The sequence below is a fragment of the Vombatus ursinus genome, unplaced genomic scaffold, assembly GCF_900497805.2.
Source record: "Vombatus ursinus unplaced genomic scaffold, bare-nosed wombat genome assembly UNPS02008961.1, whole genome shotgun sequence".
In the NCBI taxonomy this organism is placed as follows: domain Eukaryota; kingdom Metazoa; phylum Chordata; class Mammalia; order Diprotodontia; family Vombatidae; genus Vombatus; species Vombatus ursinus.
This window is the reverse complement of record NW_020948739.1, coordinates 11,017,838-11,036,313: the sequence shown is the minus strand read 5'-3', so window position 1 is coordinate 11,036,313 and position 18,476 is coordinate 11,017,838. Positions and strand designations below refer to the sequence as shown.

The 18,476-nt window shown below is 33.6% G+C and overlaps 1 protein-coding gene across 34 annotated transcripts in view; it reads right to left on the bottom strand.

Moving 5' to 3' along the window:
* Positions 1-18,476, bottom strand: part of RIMS2 (regulating synaptic membrane exocytosis 2) — an 850,283-nt gene that overhangs the window by 167,496 nt on the left and 664,311 nt on the right. For 13 of the 34 annotated variants that reach the window (XM_027849890.1, XM_027849893.1, XM_027849896.1 and 10 more), the window contains one exon: positions 13,829-14,001. The exons of 20 other annotated variants lie outside the window; for them this stretch is intronic. In XM_027849890.1, the coding sequence (XP_027705691.1) occupies positions 13,829-14,001 (173 nt within the window). Of the gene's footprint in view, positions 1-12,607; positions 12,869-13,828; positions 14,002-18,476 lie in introns of all 34 variants that reach the window. One more of the 34 variants, XM_027849888.1, reaches the window with a different exon arrangement.

Below are 18,476 nucleotides of genomic sequence, written 5' to 3'. Positions count from 1 at the left end.
TATGCTTAAAGAAAGGCCATCCCACAATAAGGAAGGAACTAGTGAGCTATTCAGGCATATTGACATAGATCCTCTTGGCTTATCTTTCATCAGTTGCTCTCTATCATGTCCCAGGCACCTGTATTCTCTATTCCATTCACCTTCCTCCCTTATTCCTATTTCTCATTCTCACTTCTGAATTCTTCTATCCATGACCCTCTTGCCAAGGACAATGTCAACCTCACTCTGGGCAGTTTAGAGAACACTGGAGGAAAAGGGGCTGTTCAACAGTAGATAGTCTCTTCACCCTACCTTGCTCTGTTTTCCAAGCTTTTTTTTGACAGCTCAAAGGGTTTTACATTATTATTATCATTGTTGATGTTGTTGTCACTTAATCAAAACTTTGACCTCTTCTAAAATAATCAAATAAAGCTATTCATATTTCTTCTTGGTTTGGTCACACACACATATACATATACACATACACATACACACATATATATATATACACATATATATGTATATTTATACATACATACATGTATATGTATTCCATAAATATTCCATAAATGTATGCCATCTTGTATTATTAAGAAGTTTTGAATGAACTGAGCAATGGGATTACCTGCACTGGACCTTTATTATAATCAATCTACTATGCTAGATGCTATACAGAAAGACATGAAGTATAAGACAGGATTCCTGTCCTTAGCAAGTGTACTTAGGTGAAGAGACAAGATGAAAGTTATATAACTTACTAAAGATAACTAATAATATGAAGCAATAGATGATAAATGTCAAGTGATAAGGACAGAAAAATTGGCATAGAAATTCAGAGAAGGAATAGAAGATAGAGTCACCAGGGAGCACTTCATCGTGGAGGAAGGATATGATCTGAGTTTTGAAAGATCCATGGTAATTAGATAAGAAGCAAAAGCTCAGTGTCCAGAATGTATAAAATACAATTAAAAATGGGTGAGCAAACCAATTTTATTTGTAGTAAAGGATTCATATAGTGCAATAGTGTGGGAAAAATCAAATTGTTAAGTGTCTTGAATGCCAAGTTGAATAATTTATATTTTATAATAATAGATCTTATATAAATATATAATAACTTGTGGTTTACAAAGTGCTTTGTAGGCCATGGGGAGCCTATAAGCAGGAACCCATAAACTCATGATAGTTAATAAGTGGGTTCAGGCTTATAGATTTAGAGTTGGAAGGTACCTTAGAGCAGAAGTGCCAAACACAGCAGCATGCTTTAATACTCCTGTAATACTCCTGAGCACTGTCAGAACCAGATTACAGTGTAATTGGGAAATATTTAACAAAATAAATAAAAATACAGTAAAACATAGATAACACTACATTTTAAAACTAAGTAGCTGCAAGGATCTGTATCTATGGTTTAAAGGCTCCAGTTTCTATAAGTTTGACAACACTGCCTTAGTGGACATAAAATCCACCCACCTCATTTTACTGATGAGGAGACTGAAGTTAAGTGACTTACCCATGGTTACACAAGCAGTTAGTGGCACAGCTGAGAATTGACCCCAGGTTTCCTGACTCCAAATCCCATGTCCCTTCTACTAAGCTTTTAAACAAGGAAATACCCATGACAAATGTGATGTTTTTAGAAGACTACCTAGTAATGGTATATGTTGAAAAGAAGAAAGGCTAGATACAGAGAAATTAGTAAAGAGACTATTGCAATAATTCAATTGTCATACTCTGAGGTCATTTCCATTCAGAAATTCTGTGATTATATAATAAAGACTTTAACCAGACTAGTTATAATAAGAATGGAAAAGAAACAGTAGATGTGGGGAAATACTACAAAGGAAGAATTGGCAAAATTTTGATTAATCAAATGTAGGGATAAAGAGAAAAGAAAATTCAAAGATGTCAACAAGATTTTGAGCTTGGTGACTAGGAAAGCATGCTAATGTTGACAGAATTAGGGAAATAAAAGAAATGGAATTACTTCTTAGAAAAAGATTGTGAATTTCACTTTAGACATGTTGAATTTGAGGTTGTGGTAGAAATGTGAGACAATAGACCATCATGGGAATGCACGGCTAGAGTACAGACTTGATTATATGAAAGTGATTAGTGAAACCGAGAGTAGATGTATGCTCCAAGAAAAAGACTATAGGGAGAAAAAACCAAGACTGAGATATGAACCTTTAATAGGAATTCAAGGGAAGGGGTGGCCAGACAGGAAAGGAAGAGAATCAGGATAGTGCAATTTTATAGAGGGAAAGAGAAAATAGAGTTACAAAGTGATCAATAATGTCAACAGATGAGAAATTAAACAGGATGAGATCTGAGAAAAAGGTAATTGTTTTTGGTAATTAGGAACAGAGTAGTGAAGCCAATATGGTATATTTTATCTTTATATGGCCTTTATGACAACAATATCTTCATATGGCCTTTATAACAACAATAAATATGTTTTATTTTCATAGTTTTTAGGCTTTATGCCTGATATCTGATATGTGTCATTGCAGTTAGGGACAGTTAGGTGATACAGTAGACAGAGTGCTAGACCTGGAGTCAGGAAAACCTGAGTCCAAATCTGACCTCGGACACTTCCTAGCTGTGTGACCCCAGGCAAGTCACTTAACCTCTGTTTGCTTCAGTTTTCTCATCTGTAAAATGGGGATTAATTAATTAGAAAAAAAACTCCATGTATTAATTGCCTACTGTATGCCAAGTACTATGCTAAATTCTAAGCATACAAAAAAGAAGCAAAAGACTCTCCCCCATCCTTAAGAAGTTTACAGTGTTACCAGGGGACAACATACAATTAAACAGGTACAAAACAAACTATATGTTCAGGATAAAAAGCAAATAATTAATAGAGGGAGGTAGTGAAATTAAGAAGGGTTGGAGAAGGGGATAATAGCACCTACCCACCTGGGTTGCTGTAAGGATCAAATGAGATAATGTAAAGTGTTTAGCACAATCCTTAACACATAATAAACACTATAAATATTAGCTATTAATCTTATTATTACAAAGATGGAGAGGATAGAACCAAATGAGAAAGAATAGATAACTTCAGTATAAGACATCACAACTGTTGGAAAACAATTCAGAAATATACATTTGTCTGTACATATAAAATTAATTTCTTATTCAAAATCTTCTAGCTGTTAACCACCTGTTTCCCGAGTCAACCAGCGGTATCTTTTACATCAGATGGTTTCTTTTATCTGCATTTTTTTGGGAGGGGGCAGGAACTTATAAACTAAATTCCTTATGTATCCAAGTTGGAAATGGGGTAGAATTATAAGGTCAACATATCCATCTGGTTGAAGATCTAGGTCAGGGTCTTAACCTGGGATCCACAGGTCTGCCTAAGCTCCATGGATAGGTCTCAGGGGATCTGTGTACTTGAATAGGAAAAAAGTACATCTTTATTTTTACTAACTAAAATGTATCCTTTCCTTCCATCATTTAAAAGCATTCTGATTTAGGGCCCATAGGTTTCACCAGATTTCCAAAGGACTCCGTGATAACAATTATTTTAAAATAATATTCTGATATATCTGTAGTCTTTACCAATCTGCCAAAGGGGCCCATAACACAAAAAGGTTAAGAACATCTGTTCTAGGTAGAGGATGAACTAAAAGAACCAACAGACTTGGCAGAGTTTTCTTCAGATTTACTTGAATACAAAGATGCCTAGTTTTGGATGGTGTCTGTCAAAATGAATAAATTCAAATAATAGTGTGGATTTGGTTTCATATCCTCTTGACACTCACTGTATAGATGGGACCGCAGCGAGGGTGAAGGCTCTTTTTAAATTCTAAAGTGGAGGTCCTATTCCTGTGGTAATTAAGATTCTGAGTGTGGTTACATTGTATTTAATTGTTTGGCTTTAATGGAATCTCATCCTTGTCACCAGAAAATGTGCTGGGTAACTACAGAAATGCAGGAAATGAACACTTTATAATACAGTATTTATTACTGCAAAACTAACATCATCCAGAATCATTGCAACCGTGAAAATGCAAAAGGAATTAAGTAGTAACAGGAATTCCAAAGACTATACTCTAGCCACCTTGGATTATTTTCTTCCTCTTGACAACTTTTTGTGCTCTCATACCTCTTTCCTTGCTCACAATGAACTCTATACTTGTGATGCCCTCATTTGCCTTCTGCATTTGCTGAATTCCTTCCCTTGCTTTAAATGATACCCTTTTCCAGGAAGCCTTCCTGAGCTGTCGAAATTGGTATTATCCTTTCTCCTCATCCTTTTGTGATACATTTATCACTATATTGTATATTATAGCCATCTGTGTTGGTATTTTATTTTCTGTTAGATTTTAAATGTCTTGAAGGCAAAGGACTTTAACTTTTCTAAATTTTGTAACTCTCCTAGAACGTAGCACAATATTCTGCTCATAAGATGAATAATATTTTAGAAGCAACAATTTGCTATTTTTAAAAATAAAAATACTGCATTTCATATAATGTAGTAGCATATCTTAATTGAAATTAGTTTGTCAAAAAAATAACTTTTTTCCTTGAAAACTTAGTCCTGAGAAAATGAGACAGATAAATTATGAGGAGAGGTTCACAGCATAACATGGTCTGGAGAAAAGCAATCCATATAGTGTAGGGGAATTGAGCAGGCAAGGAGGTAGCAAAAAGAACCTGAGAATCTCGGGAGGAATAGTCTATATTAAAGGAAAGAAACACAGAAAAAGGTGATAGGTAAGTGCTCAAAAGAAACTATCCAGTTTATAATATTGTTTAGGTTCAGTCCTACCATTAAGGCCCAAAAGATCAAAAAGGAAAATTAATAGTAATAATGATATTACTAGCATATAGTATATTGCTAGGATAAGCTGGTATTCTCTGATCCAGTGACATGGTCTCATGGTTGTTTCCCAATTACTTTTCAATCTGGTTTGGGTCTCTGGAGTTTTGTGAGCAGGGTGGTGAGTTTGACACCTTTTTGATTAGATTTGGACATTCTGTTCAATGACAAAAAAAATAGACATACTAATGAGGAGACTGAATCATAACAATAGTGAAATTCTCTCTGTGAATGCAAATGTAGTAAATAGAGCACTGGATTTGGAGCCAGGAAAACCTGAATTCAAATCATTCCTCAGATACTTCCTAGCTGTATAATTCTAAGCAAATCACTTAATCTTCTTTGGGCCTCAGAAGTGATCTTCCTGGTTCATTCCAGATGTAGCTGAAAAGTGAACTTATTCAGCAGCAAAGTTAGATTTGACAATGATCTTGTCACAACCAATACCATATTGAAACTGTGATAAGTCTTGGCCCACTCTCCCCAGAGGCTAAGGTAGTATGGGAAAGAGGGTGTGCTCCCGAGGTATTGGGGAAGTTGCTTATACTTTAATACTTGTAATATGGTCAAAATAAATATCTCTCTGTAAAAGTTAATAGCTGCTAACTGATTAACTAGAAATGGAGTTAGTCATGGTGGCTAACAGTAGGAAGGGGAAACAGACCCAGAATAGATATTTGAATCACTGGCATTACAAAAGAGATGATGTGACCCCCCCAAGAGACCCACAGAACACTGAAAGAGAGATTGAGTCTGGTTTTGGGAGAGTAAGCCAAGAATATAACAGATAAAGCACTTATTCAATATGCCAGGCACTGTGATTTTATTGATAAAGGGATATCCCTGTGAAGAAATTCCTTCTGCAAATGAAAATAGGCACCAGGTCTGCAAATTATCTTCTTAGAGAGAAACACTGAGAAGTTAAGTGACTTGCTCAGGATCACAATGTCAGTATGTGCTAGAGGCAGTACATAAATTCAGCTGTTGACTAAGAGGTTATTTTTTCACTATTCTATGCTGTCTCTTTTTGGACATGGCAAACATTAAGTAGCAAAACAAAAGGAAAAATGAAAATGCCTACATTTTAACACCAGGAAGTGACTTGTTACTGAATTATTTCTTAATCAACTAATTGTGTGCAGTCAGCCACTGACTAGTTAGAACAAACATAAAAATTAATACAAAACTAAAAGAATATAATGAGAAAAAGATTGTGGCATGCAATTATAATAACTTCAGCCTTATCTGTATTGTCTCATTATTGTAATTATCTTTAATGCAATTATCGATTATTTCTATGATTTTTGAACAGTAATAACAATATAGCAATGTTGACCAACTTAGCTACTTTTATTATGACAATGATCGAAGACAATTCCAAAATATTTATGATGAAAAATGCTATCAATCTCCAGAGAGAACTGGTGAACTCAGTGCAGAATGAAGCATACTTTTTCATTTTCTTTTTCTTGCAGTTTTGTGGGGTTTTTGGGGGGGCGGGTTACATGGCTATTATTAAATTACGTTTTGCATGACCTCACAAGCATAGTTGACGTCATATTGCTTGTTTTCTCAATGGGGAGGGAAAGCACAAGAGGGAAAGAATTTGAAACTCAATTTAAAAAAAATACATATTAAAAATAAAAAAGTATAATTGGGAAATATTTAATGAAATAATAAAATATAATAAAAGTAATAAAACAAAGTAAATATAGCACTCCAAACTAAAAGATACTTTATATGTGGTAGGATGGTAACTAAGCATAGGATTATTAAATCCCCAGTTCTGGACATTATTACTCTCTTAATGTAGCTTAAGATCACATTAGCTTTTTTTGGTGCTATTGACACTATTGACTTACAATGACTAGCCAATAATATAGTTGAATAATTTATTTGATAAATATATCTTTCATATTTAAATTGTCAAAATGTATTGGAAACTGGTTCTACATCAAATTTATAATACTTATTTGATTGAAAATAGGAATAACTTTGAATGTGATGTTTTTATATAGGACTAAGTTATAAAAAATAAAACTAGTGAATAATATTCCTAGCCATTAAATTAGCATTTTTTATACCAGATATATGTATCCTTTACTGAACAATGTTCTATCACCAGGAAACTAATACTAAAAATAACAATTATTATGATTCACATGCATCTTTTAAAGAATTTACTTTATAGTTACAAAGAAGTTTTACAAATATAATCTCACTTGATACAAAAGATCTAGAATTATAGAATAAATGAATTTAAATTGGAAGGAATCTTAGAGATCATTTTGTTCAATCCCCTCATTTAAGTATATATGATAAGGTTTTAGATAGGAATCTGGGGTCAAGCAACCTGACTTGTAAGTTACTTCTCAAACTGCAAATTGACTCAATACTATATTAGTTTTTTCATCCCAACTTCTAGATTAATCCAAGCATATGTTTAAATAGTTTCTCATTAATTAATAAATTTACAATTTTTTTCTCATTACAAGCCCCCACAGCAGCTTATTCAATATTACTTCCTGAACAATCTGGAAAAACCTCCTTTCTCAATAGTTGTTATTCATATAAAATTTATTAACATAAAATCAATAATGTGGAAGTAAACAAAGGTCTTTGTGCTCTTACCCCCTAAGAAAGCATTTAAAAATGTGAAGCCTTTGGGCTAATCTGAAAGAAAAACCCTTATCAGTCTTTTTTTTTTTTTGGAGGGAACTGGGTCTCTATCTTTCCCAGGCTTGAAGTGTAGCATCCACTCACAAACCTGCTGGTCTTATGACATTAGTTCTAGGCTTAGTATGGACAACAAATGGGCATACCCTTACTACAGCTCTGAACCTCTGAGCTCAATATGTACAACTGTTTCAGCCTCCCTTAGCAGTAGGGATTAGAGATATGTTATTACATATCTCTGCCCAACAATTATAAGTTTTGAACTATCAATTCCAAAACAATACCCTGCTCCTCTCCAAATCAACTATAAGGACTTCTCTCTTGAAATAATTTGGGCAGTGATCAAACAAGAACAAGGACAGAAGGCCCTCTTATTGATCCACCTAAAGGTCTCTATCAACTAATATCCAGACTATTGCAACAGCCTGCTGGTGAGTCTGCCTGCATCAAATTTCTCCCTACTCTACTCCATCTACCATTTCAGCTTCCAAGTAATTTTCTTAAAGTGAAGGCCCTACCATGTCACACCCTTATTCAATAAACTCCAGTGGCTCCCAATTGCCTCCAGGATCAAATACAAAATCCTGTTTGGCATTCAAAATCCCTTCCTACCTCTCCAGGCTTCTTATACTTTACTCCCGACCATGTACTTTTCTGAATAGTGATAGTGGCCTTCTTGCTGTCCCCCAAAAAAAGAAACTCCATCTCTTGGCTCCCAGCATTTTCTCTGGTTGTCTCCCATGCTTGGAATCCTCTCCTTCCTCTTTGCCTATTGACATCCCAAGCTTCCTTAAGTCTCAACTAAAATCCCTGAGAAAGGAGAAACCTTTCTCAGTTCAGTTCAGCTGTGTTTCAGTTGTGTCCCATTAGAGTTTTCTTATCAAAGATACTGAAGTGGTTTACCATTTCCTTCTCCAGCCCATTTTACTGATGAGGAAACTGAGGTAAACAGCATTATATAACTTGCCCAGGGTAACACAGCTAGTAAGTGTCTGAGGCCAGATTTGAACTTAGGAAGAAGAGTGTTCTGACTCCAGGACCAGTGCTCTATTCACTGCACAACCTAGCTACCTGCTGCCTATTTCAAACCCTCTTAATTCTAATGCCCCCTCTCTCTTATTTGCTCTCTATTTATCCTGAATATAGCTTGTTTGTACAAGCTCTCCCATTAGATTGTAAACTCCTTGATGGCAAGGACTGTCTTTTGCCTCTTTTTTGCATCTCCAGGGCTTAGCACAGTACCTGGCACATTATAGGTACTTAATAAATGTTGAATGACTGACTAGAATGACTGAAGAGATTAGAGCTATGATTTATCTAAGGGCAGTACCATCTTTCCCATTTCCTAAAGGGATTAGGGTACTGAACAGAGAAAGGATACTCTTTTGAGGAGGATGCTCAGGTCACCTGTAGTCAGTTGAGGAACAGCCTTTGAGAGGAATAGTCAAAATGAGATTGAATGGTCTTGGAGACTAAAGTTTAATGTTTTTACTGAACAGTGTCATTTTCTTTGGTCAAGATTCCTAAAAATCAGAGGTCATTAATGGTGTTTTGTGTCAGTCTGGTGAAGTCTATCAACACCTCAGAATAACAGTTTTAAATGAATAAAATAAATTACATGAGATTATGAAGAGAATCAATTATTTAAAATACAATAAACTATTTTAAAAGGTCATGAATTCCTGTTATAAAAGTTTTTGTTTTTGTTTTTCTTGTAAGAACCCTTGTAATGAAAGTTACTTCAAAAGGTCTTGTGTGAGAAATATTTGAGTGCTTGAAGGGACTATGTCAGTTTGAATATTTCTCTCTCCAGAGAATAATCTGTAGATTAAAATAATGAAATAAAAAATGAAAAAAAATAAAAAAGTTCTGGCAGGACTATGGTTAAAATGTAAAAGAGCATGTTAATATTTTTCTTGGACAATAATAAAGGCATCGATAACTACTTACAAAATTTTGGCTACTTGGAAGTTCACAGCCAAAGTCACCTCACACCCTTTAAAACTGAAGATGACTCTTCTTCACTCCAAATAAACACATTACAATTTAGTTCAGTTCAGATACTGATTTTAAGTTTTTCAAGAATCACTGTCATACTTCTCGGTCTCTCAGGAAATATGTTATATTAGTCCTTAATCTTTGTACTGTCTTCAGCTTTCACGGGAAACATCCTGAGTCAAGTTTTTCTCAAACTAATCTTTTTAATAGTCTCTTGAAAATTCTCTTTAGAAGACCGTGAAAAGATATTTAACAGAAAAGATCTCTCCATCTCCTTTCTCTGTCTTCTTCACAGATATATTCTCATAGAACATCATAAATAAAATTAACCCCCTTACTTTTCCTTACTGCATCGAAAAAATATCTCCCAACAAGATATTTTCAATGACAATACAAATTGCTATTCTTCCAGTGGCAAGGCCAAATTAGAAATAGGTGTTACAGAAGTTTAAAATAAAGCAAAACAAACAAAACAAAAATGCTGAGGCCCATAGGGATGAAATGATTTGCCTAAGTTCATGTGCCAAGTTGGCAGAATAACTGCTTTTAAAATCCGTGTTGCCTTAACCCCAGTAAAAGGCTAGCTCTACTATCATCTCCATTTTATAGATGATGACATTGAGTCCACAGAAAATTAAGTGACTTAGCTAACATTACAAAAAGTAAATGACAGAGGCGAAATTCAATCTTCAACTTTCTATGGTTTTTTCCTGTTCCTCACTATCCCCTTAAATGTGTTTAAAAATGAAAGTCCTGAAAGATGTATAAAGGTAATTTTTTTAGAAAGCCAGCTATATCTTTTAAAACTGGTATAGATTTTTTAGCACATGCATCATTTGTTCTTAGATTATAACTCTGTTATTGGCTTCCTTTGTCCATGGAAGCAAGTTATTTTCTGCATCTTTTTTTTTTCACAGCCATTATGAAGAAAAACTACATTAGTGTAAATATTTCATAACATTGGTACAGGGAAGACATAGGATATGCCCAGGTTCTTTCAGGTTTTTACTGCATATTATAGTTATGGTTCAGTTTGTGGAACATGATTAAGCTAGTGATTTATTGAAATCCTTGTAATACTCAGAAAATTTATAGCAATCATCACATTATTTTTATCAGGCTCTTTTTGAAATAAAAATGCAAAGTATTCAGAGGAAGGGCACTTGGGCTCTTTTTAGGCTCTGTGACTATCTGTGTGGACTCTGAAAGGTCATTTAAAAATAACAACTGATTTATAGAGTGTTTTACAGTTTACAAATACTCCTAATTCTATGAAGTAGATAGTCTAAATATTGATCTCCATTATACAGGTGAGAGAACTAAGACTTAGAGATATTAAATGACTTCCTCAAAGACAAATAAGACTAGTCAGGTTTTATGACTCCAAGTTCTGGGCCCTTTACAATATAACATGCTGTTTACTTTTCTTTCTTTCTTTCTTTTTTAAATCTCTCTGAGAATCAGTTTCCTTTTCCATAAAATAGTGAGCATGTTAGGAATTAGTTCTCTGCTGTTAATTTATCAGGTTGTTCCCTCATTAGACTTTTTGGTGTCTTATTTTGGCAAGAAAGCTGTAACTACTATACCTCTTGCACATAGTTCTTTATGTTAGAGAATTTTTAAGACTGTATGGGGATTGGAGAAAATGTCATCTTCCACATCTTTGGTCACATGAATCACAAATCTCATTAAATCAAACATGAACAATTATGTTTAGAAATTTGCATCAACTACTATTTGAATGTTACCATGGATGTGGGTATCATGAAAACTTAAAAGCTCTCCTGATGCCTTTTCACAGGAAGGGATAAGTAATGGGTAATAGAAGTAAAATGGACAATTGCCACCATTCTTTATATATATAGTATAAATCTTAAGGCATACCTTTATTTCCAGGGAGGGGATTGCCTAGTGGGAGAAAAATTGTCCCCTGAGAATTCTTAGAGTAAGCATTACTCTTGATATCAAAGGTCTTAGCCAGAGGCAGCTAAGTGGCACAGTTTCCTAATCTGTAAATTGGGGATAGTAACAGTACCTACTTCAAAAGGTTATTATAAGAATAAAGTAAGATATGTAAAGCACTTCACAAACCTTAAAGTACTATATAAATATCATCATTATCATCACAATCATTAACATTGTGTTCTATCAAGTACTAAAATTGTATGTTTTTATATCTTGTTTTCTCAGCTTGGTTACCCTCCATCATCTGACCCTCATCTCCCCCTGAAACTAACTGGTTGCTCCAACCAAGTTGTCTAGTCTAAAAACTACCAGGTATGAAATAAAACCTTCACTTTGCAGGGCATTCTTTGATTGTCTGATTTGTCAAGAAAAGGAATCATTTGTTACATTTACCTCAGAAGAAATGTAATTAGGACACACTTTCTAGGATAGTTTCTTATCCATTTTCCTTTTTCGTTGTTGTGGTGGGATGGGAGGTTGCAAAGGAAGGAATACTGAAAAGCCTACAAAAAACTAGATGCCTGGACTTCTTAGGGCTCAAAGCAAAGAGAAATTAATACTGAATAAAACTTTCTTTTTGTTACCATATCAACAATGGCTGGCTACTTTGTTATTAATTTCTGGATTTTCTTGTTTGTGTGAAATTTATTTTATATAATCACCTAATTTTTAGTAAAGTAGGGTAAAATTTTCAACAGATTCCATGCTTTATTATTATAAAGACTTGGTCTTTCTTCTACTCAAAGATATATATCATTTATACAGTATTCTTGAAATGTGGGCAGTTACTAGAATATATGCCACCTTTATTGTCAATCTCATAGAGTATAATTGATTTCAATGATCTAAAAAGAAGTCTTTAATCTCATTTGATTTATCACACATGGACAGAATAAAAATTTAAAGCAGAGAACTTAATTAATTAAGCAGAGAACCATAATCCAATAAAAAGAAATTGAAGGCAAGTGATTATAATTATTAATTGGCATGACTTCAATAAATTATAGAAGAAAATTTTAAGGCATTCAAAAATTGTAGTAAGAATGAAGTAGACAATACAAAAGAAGGTAAAGTAAAACAAAAGAAACAGTTTTCAAGGATGGAGGAGGGGAACTAAGGTGCTTACGGGAAATCTCTATAGAAATAAGTATATATTACCTGTCATCATCTTGTGCGAATCGTCTTTGCAAATCTTTTGAATTCCACTGTTCTGTTTTTTTCCTTTCCTGAGTCTTATCTTGTATTTTTTCCTTATCTCCTGATTCTCTGTTTTTTTCATTATTGGAATTTTTTGTTAGATCTTTCCCTTGTTCTTTTTCATTAATTCCTTCTTCCTTCATTTCTTCCTGTTTCTTTTCCTCACGAACTATCTCCTCGTGCATATCCCCTTCTTGCCCACCCTCCTCTATGTCTTTTGATCTTTTGCAGATAACCAAAATTGGAGAAGGCATGCAAACAAACAAACAAAAAAAGAAAGTCAGGAAAAAACATGCATACAGTACACAAAAATAAATTAAAAAGAAAGGAGAATGAAAAAGTAAAACAGGAAAGTATAAATAAAAATTCTGTATTATTTTTAAAGTTGAAAACTTTTGTATTTACCAGAGAAGCACTAAGGGACCAACACTTACTCAGAATGGTTGGTAAATCACATTTTTCCCTCTCATGAGGCTGTATGCAAACAAGGCAAAAGCATATGCAATCTGTGTTATGGATATTATTTTTATCCATGAGGAGTACCTATATTGAATATATTTTTTTCACATAATGTTGGTACAGGCAACTGAAATTTTCATAAATTAGATGTAAAGTATAACTTTCTTATTTCTATTTTAAAGGAATTAATAAAATGTATTTTAAATTCCCTTATAAAAGAGAATTTTTTCATGCATGCATGAAAACCTAGGAGGAGTATGATATAAATCTATTGATAAAAGTACTAAGAACTATCCTAACTTTTTCTGAGTCACTGATATGTGTTCAGTAAGCATTCTAGAAAATTACTTTCTACATTGCTTTCCATTTTCCAAAATTGAAGTCCTCATAGAGCAAATACATGCTAATACAATGTATTACCATATATACAAATACAATTATTTTATTAAAATAGTTAACATGAACAAAAAGTATGGACATTGCCACCATTTCCCCCTGTTCAGTAGGGGAAATTCTTACTGACTTCAAGAAAATTTTCCCCGCCCAAGAAATCTGAAATAAGATCCTAATAGTAATACAAATCATGTCTCCAATGTTCTTTCACCTTATTGCTTGATCTACACATCTTTTAGGAAAGTATAACTTAGCTTTCTTCAAAGGAAAAATGATAATCACCTATAATACATTGAGAAGAGGTTGCCCACATAAGTTCTATTTACTCACCTGATTTTCTTATTTCCTCTTGGTCTTTCTGATTGAACAGACATGTAACTTGTGCTGCTGAAACGAGAGGCACTGCTAGTTCTTGATACAGCTGACACATCACTTACATCACTGTCTGAAGATTTAGTGGAAACATTGTCTGCACCTCGATGAAGATCCCGCCCTGACCGATACTGTTGACACAGATTGACAAAAATATAGAAGTTATAAGCACAAACACAAAGCAATCCTTTGTCTTATTTCAGGACTTAAATTTTCCACAGGAGCACCACTGTTTAGAAAAACTCACTCTGCTGCTGAAGTGAAAAACAATTATTCTAGATAAACAGTTCAATTTATACACAGTTGCTCGTTTCTACAGCTGGCATTAGAACATTTCCAGAATATCTCAATGCTGGCCATTAAGGCTGTTTTTATATTACCATGATATGTGGAGGGAAGGGAGAAGAAAGAAGGAAAGGAAGATTGAGAGGGATTATAAGCATTTTGTTTAATAAAGAAAAATGGAGATTTTTATTTTCATATAAAAATTAAAATAATTATATTATAAAATGTTCAATTGCACTTACAAAAGCAAATGTACTGGCTATCAATTTCTCCGACAATTTGACATCCATCATCATGTTTTAGTGGAAACAATATGATGCCCAGAAATCAAATTATCACATCATCATCTATCCTAAAAACCTTAAGAGATATCTCTAAACTATATCAAAGAATTTAAGATAACTTTAGGCTTAGTAGAAAAGTTCATTATAATTTATAATGAAATTACAATGATCAAATTGATATTTGTTTATGGTAGTATAGTTGCCATTTTCTATAGTAGTCAGGAAATAGAGTTTTTGGATTAATTTTATATTCTAGTCTATAGACAGGGGGAATAAGCATTTATATAGTACCTACTAAGCACCAGGCATTATGCTAATCACTTTACAAATATTATCTCATTTGATCTTCACAACGACTCTTTGCAGTAGGTGCTATTATTATCCCCATTTAACAGAAAGGAAATTGAGGCAAACAGTGGTTAAGTGACTTGCCCAGGGTAACATATCTAGTAAGTTTCTGAGACGAGATTTGAACTACACTTTTCCTGCTTCTAGGCCCAGCACACACTGATAGTTTACTCTTTTCCAAATAAATGGAATATAAAACATGAGTAAAACAAATTTCACTGAACATAATTCAGTTCTGCTTTGATAGTTCAGAGGGACTTAGGAATAATTCAAGAGTCTTTAATAGTATTTATCATTATAACATAACTACACAGAATATAAAGTTCAAATTACCAGGATGATAAGAAATGATAAGCTCTTTGTCTATCTTTTTTGAAAATTGCCATATTGGTAAATTTTATTAAGAGATAAAATGATAGTAATATAAAGTTACTTTGGTTTGAAAACATCATGCTGCACAAAAAATCATACCTTTTCACCTCAAATATCAATGAGCAGCAGCATGGATTAGTGAAGAGTTGATTCTGGAATCAAGTAAACCTGGGTTCAGGTCTTGATACATACTGGTTATGTGACACTGTACAAGCCCCTTAACTTCTTAGTTTTTCCAGGCAGAGAAGGCGCAGATATTCATTGGTAGAGGAAGTTCCTCACCAGAAGTTCCCCACACCAAAACAAAAAACAAAAATAACTTCCCCAAACTACATATATATATATATATATGTATATATATATATATACACACACATACACACATACACATATATGTATACATGCACACAGACGTAGATATATGCACATAAGTGAGCATATATACATATTCATATATAAATGATGTCATATATGTATATATGTATACACACATATACACATATATGATGTCATTATAGTCTTGTATAGTGGGGGAAAAAAAAATAATGGTCCAAGAGTCAGGAAATTGTAGATCGAGCCCCAGGACTATCACTAATTAGCTGTGTGATGTGGGGAAATTCATTTCACTCCTCAGTGTCTGCCTGAATTTATTCATCTGCAAAATGAATGTTATGGCTGAATTTATTAATGGCTATCTGAGTCAACTGGGAACTTAGATTTCATCAGCCTATTTTCCCTTATGGGAAAAATTCCATTTATCATAAAGAATGCAACTAATTTTTCAGAAAATGTCCTTAATCTTCCAGAAGACATTTATACTGTAAATATAGCTTGTAGGTTTGAGTTTTAATGGGAAGTTCCAAACAAAACCTTGTCTTTTTCTCTTCATACAGACAAATTCAGTTTATTACAGGAAAGCATGACAGCAAGAATGGTTCATGCCAACTTGAAGGAATGGATCAAAAATTAGTTTTAAAACAAAACTTTCAATCTTTTCCCTGAATACCACTTCAACAAATATATCCAAATTATGTGAAAGTTTACTTCATTGCTTCTCATAAAGCGGTAATGCATTAAATTAAATGCATTAAAATTTAATGTATGCATTAAATTATATACATTAAAATTTAAAATATTTAATTTACCAAATATGCACAGTAAACAGTCAATCAGAAAGTATTTATTGTATCTACTCTGTGCTAGGTGCTGGGGATATAGATATAAAAACAAAAACTAAATAAACACTCTTTTTACGCCACTTAGGTGACATGTTCACAGATGAATATATTTAAAATAAGTGCAAAATAAATTCAAGTAATTAAATATAAAGCAGTTATGGGGGTCACTAGCATTTGGAGGATCAAGAAATAAAGACTGTCTAGAAGGTGGAGTTTGAGCTGTATCATGAAAAAAGAGAGGGTCTCTGAAGTGGAGGGGGGAAGGAAGTATGGGAAGGGGCATGAGCATGAGCAAGTGAATGAAATGCGTGTGTAAGAGAGAAAGCCAATTTTGGCAGACAACAGAGTATGGGAAGGAGGATGATTCATAATGAAGGTGGAAAGAGGTTAGCACATGTGGTAAAGGGCTTTAAAAGTCAAACAGGACTTCATATTTAATTCTAGAGACAATAGGGAACAACTAGAATTTATTGAGTAGGGAAGCCATATAGTAAAATTTGTGTTTAAGGAAAATCATGAGGAAACATTTAGTAAATCTTGTGAATTTAAATTAAATTTTAGATCATATTTTGTATGTAATATGAAATAAGTAAAGTCAAATGAAGTATGAAGCCATATGTTGAGATAGGTACAAGGTAGGGGGACGTAAACAGCAAGTATATAATAGATTAAATTACTTATAGTATCAATACAATAAATAGTAAAAATTAATTGGCTGAGACATAGCTGGGAAATAATTACATAAATGAAGCGAAGCAAATTGTGGTCAGAAAAAAAGGTGAGGTCTCTGTGTTAGTTTGTAGTTGCTTTAATACTATAAAGTTCCCTCCAAAGAACAACAGAACCAGTTTCAGAATACATATTGGGCCATTTTCTCATTTAGCCAGACACAGTGGCAAATAAAAGTCAAATGCTTACATTGTTAAACATTCAAGCTATTAGTGTTTATTGAAAGCAGCCTTAATGAGTGGGAGAAAAATCAGAGGTACTATAAATCAATCAACAAATATTTGTTAAGTATTTGCTACGTGCCATACATTGTGATAAGCACCAGAGATACAAAGAAATGCCTAAAACAATTCTTGTCCACAAGAACCTTAAATCTAGATGGGGGAGACAATATTTAAATAAATATGTACCTATGAGATACATGCAGAGGAGTTGAAAAGCAATTGTAGAGACAAACGTACTGGGATCTGAAGGAGTGGGGAAGATCAGGAAAGGCTTTCTGGAAGAAGACGATGTTTGAACTGAGTCTTAAAGGAAGCCAGAGAATCTAAGAAGCACAGGTTGGGAGGGAAAGAGAGCATTACAAGTATGGTGCACAACCAGTGCAAAGGCAATGGAGGTGGGGTGCAACAGTATATATACCTGGATTATAGAGTGCAGAGCAGTGAATAAAAGAAAGACAAGTGGAAAGGTAAGAAAAGTCCAGGTCGTAAAAAAGATAATATGATAAAACTATGCAAAATGATATTTAATTGTTATACTCAACTTTCTACATTTTCATAATTCCTATATTTGTTAGTGCTCGTTATTAGTGAAAAAGAACATTGCATCACTATTTCTTCTTCATTTTGCTTGTAAGACTTTACATATTCAAATTAATGATTTTTATTATTATTTTTTTATTTTTAGGCAATTGGGGTTAAGTGACTTGCCCAGGGTCACCCAGCTAGTAAGTGTTTAGTGTTTGGTCTGAGGCTGAATTTGAACACTGGTCCTCCTGACTTCAGGGCCGGTGCTTTATCCACTGTGCCAACTAGCTGCCCCCATGATTCAAATTAAAATAAAAAAGCCACCATAAATTTGTACTCTTTCCAGATTAGTACAGAATGCTGCCTTAAATATAGATTTATATGTTAAAGATAATAGTGACAGTTGAATTAAATTTAACCTATAAAATGGGCCTAGTCATAAGCAATATCGTGACCTTACCTTCTAGAACTGTTAAAGTGACATGCGGAACACTAATTCTTAATATCCTAATAAAAATACTATAAAATACACATATTTTTCACCATAGAATAAGCATGCTACCTAAATTTGTGTTTAAAGCAAACTAATAAGTACTGAATCCTGTTTTACTATTGAATTTCATTTATATGCCTTGGAAATATATTTTGAAAGGAACATTGT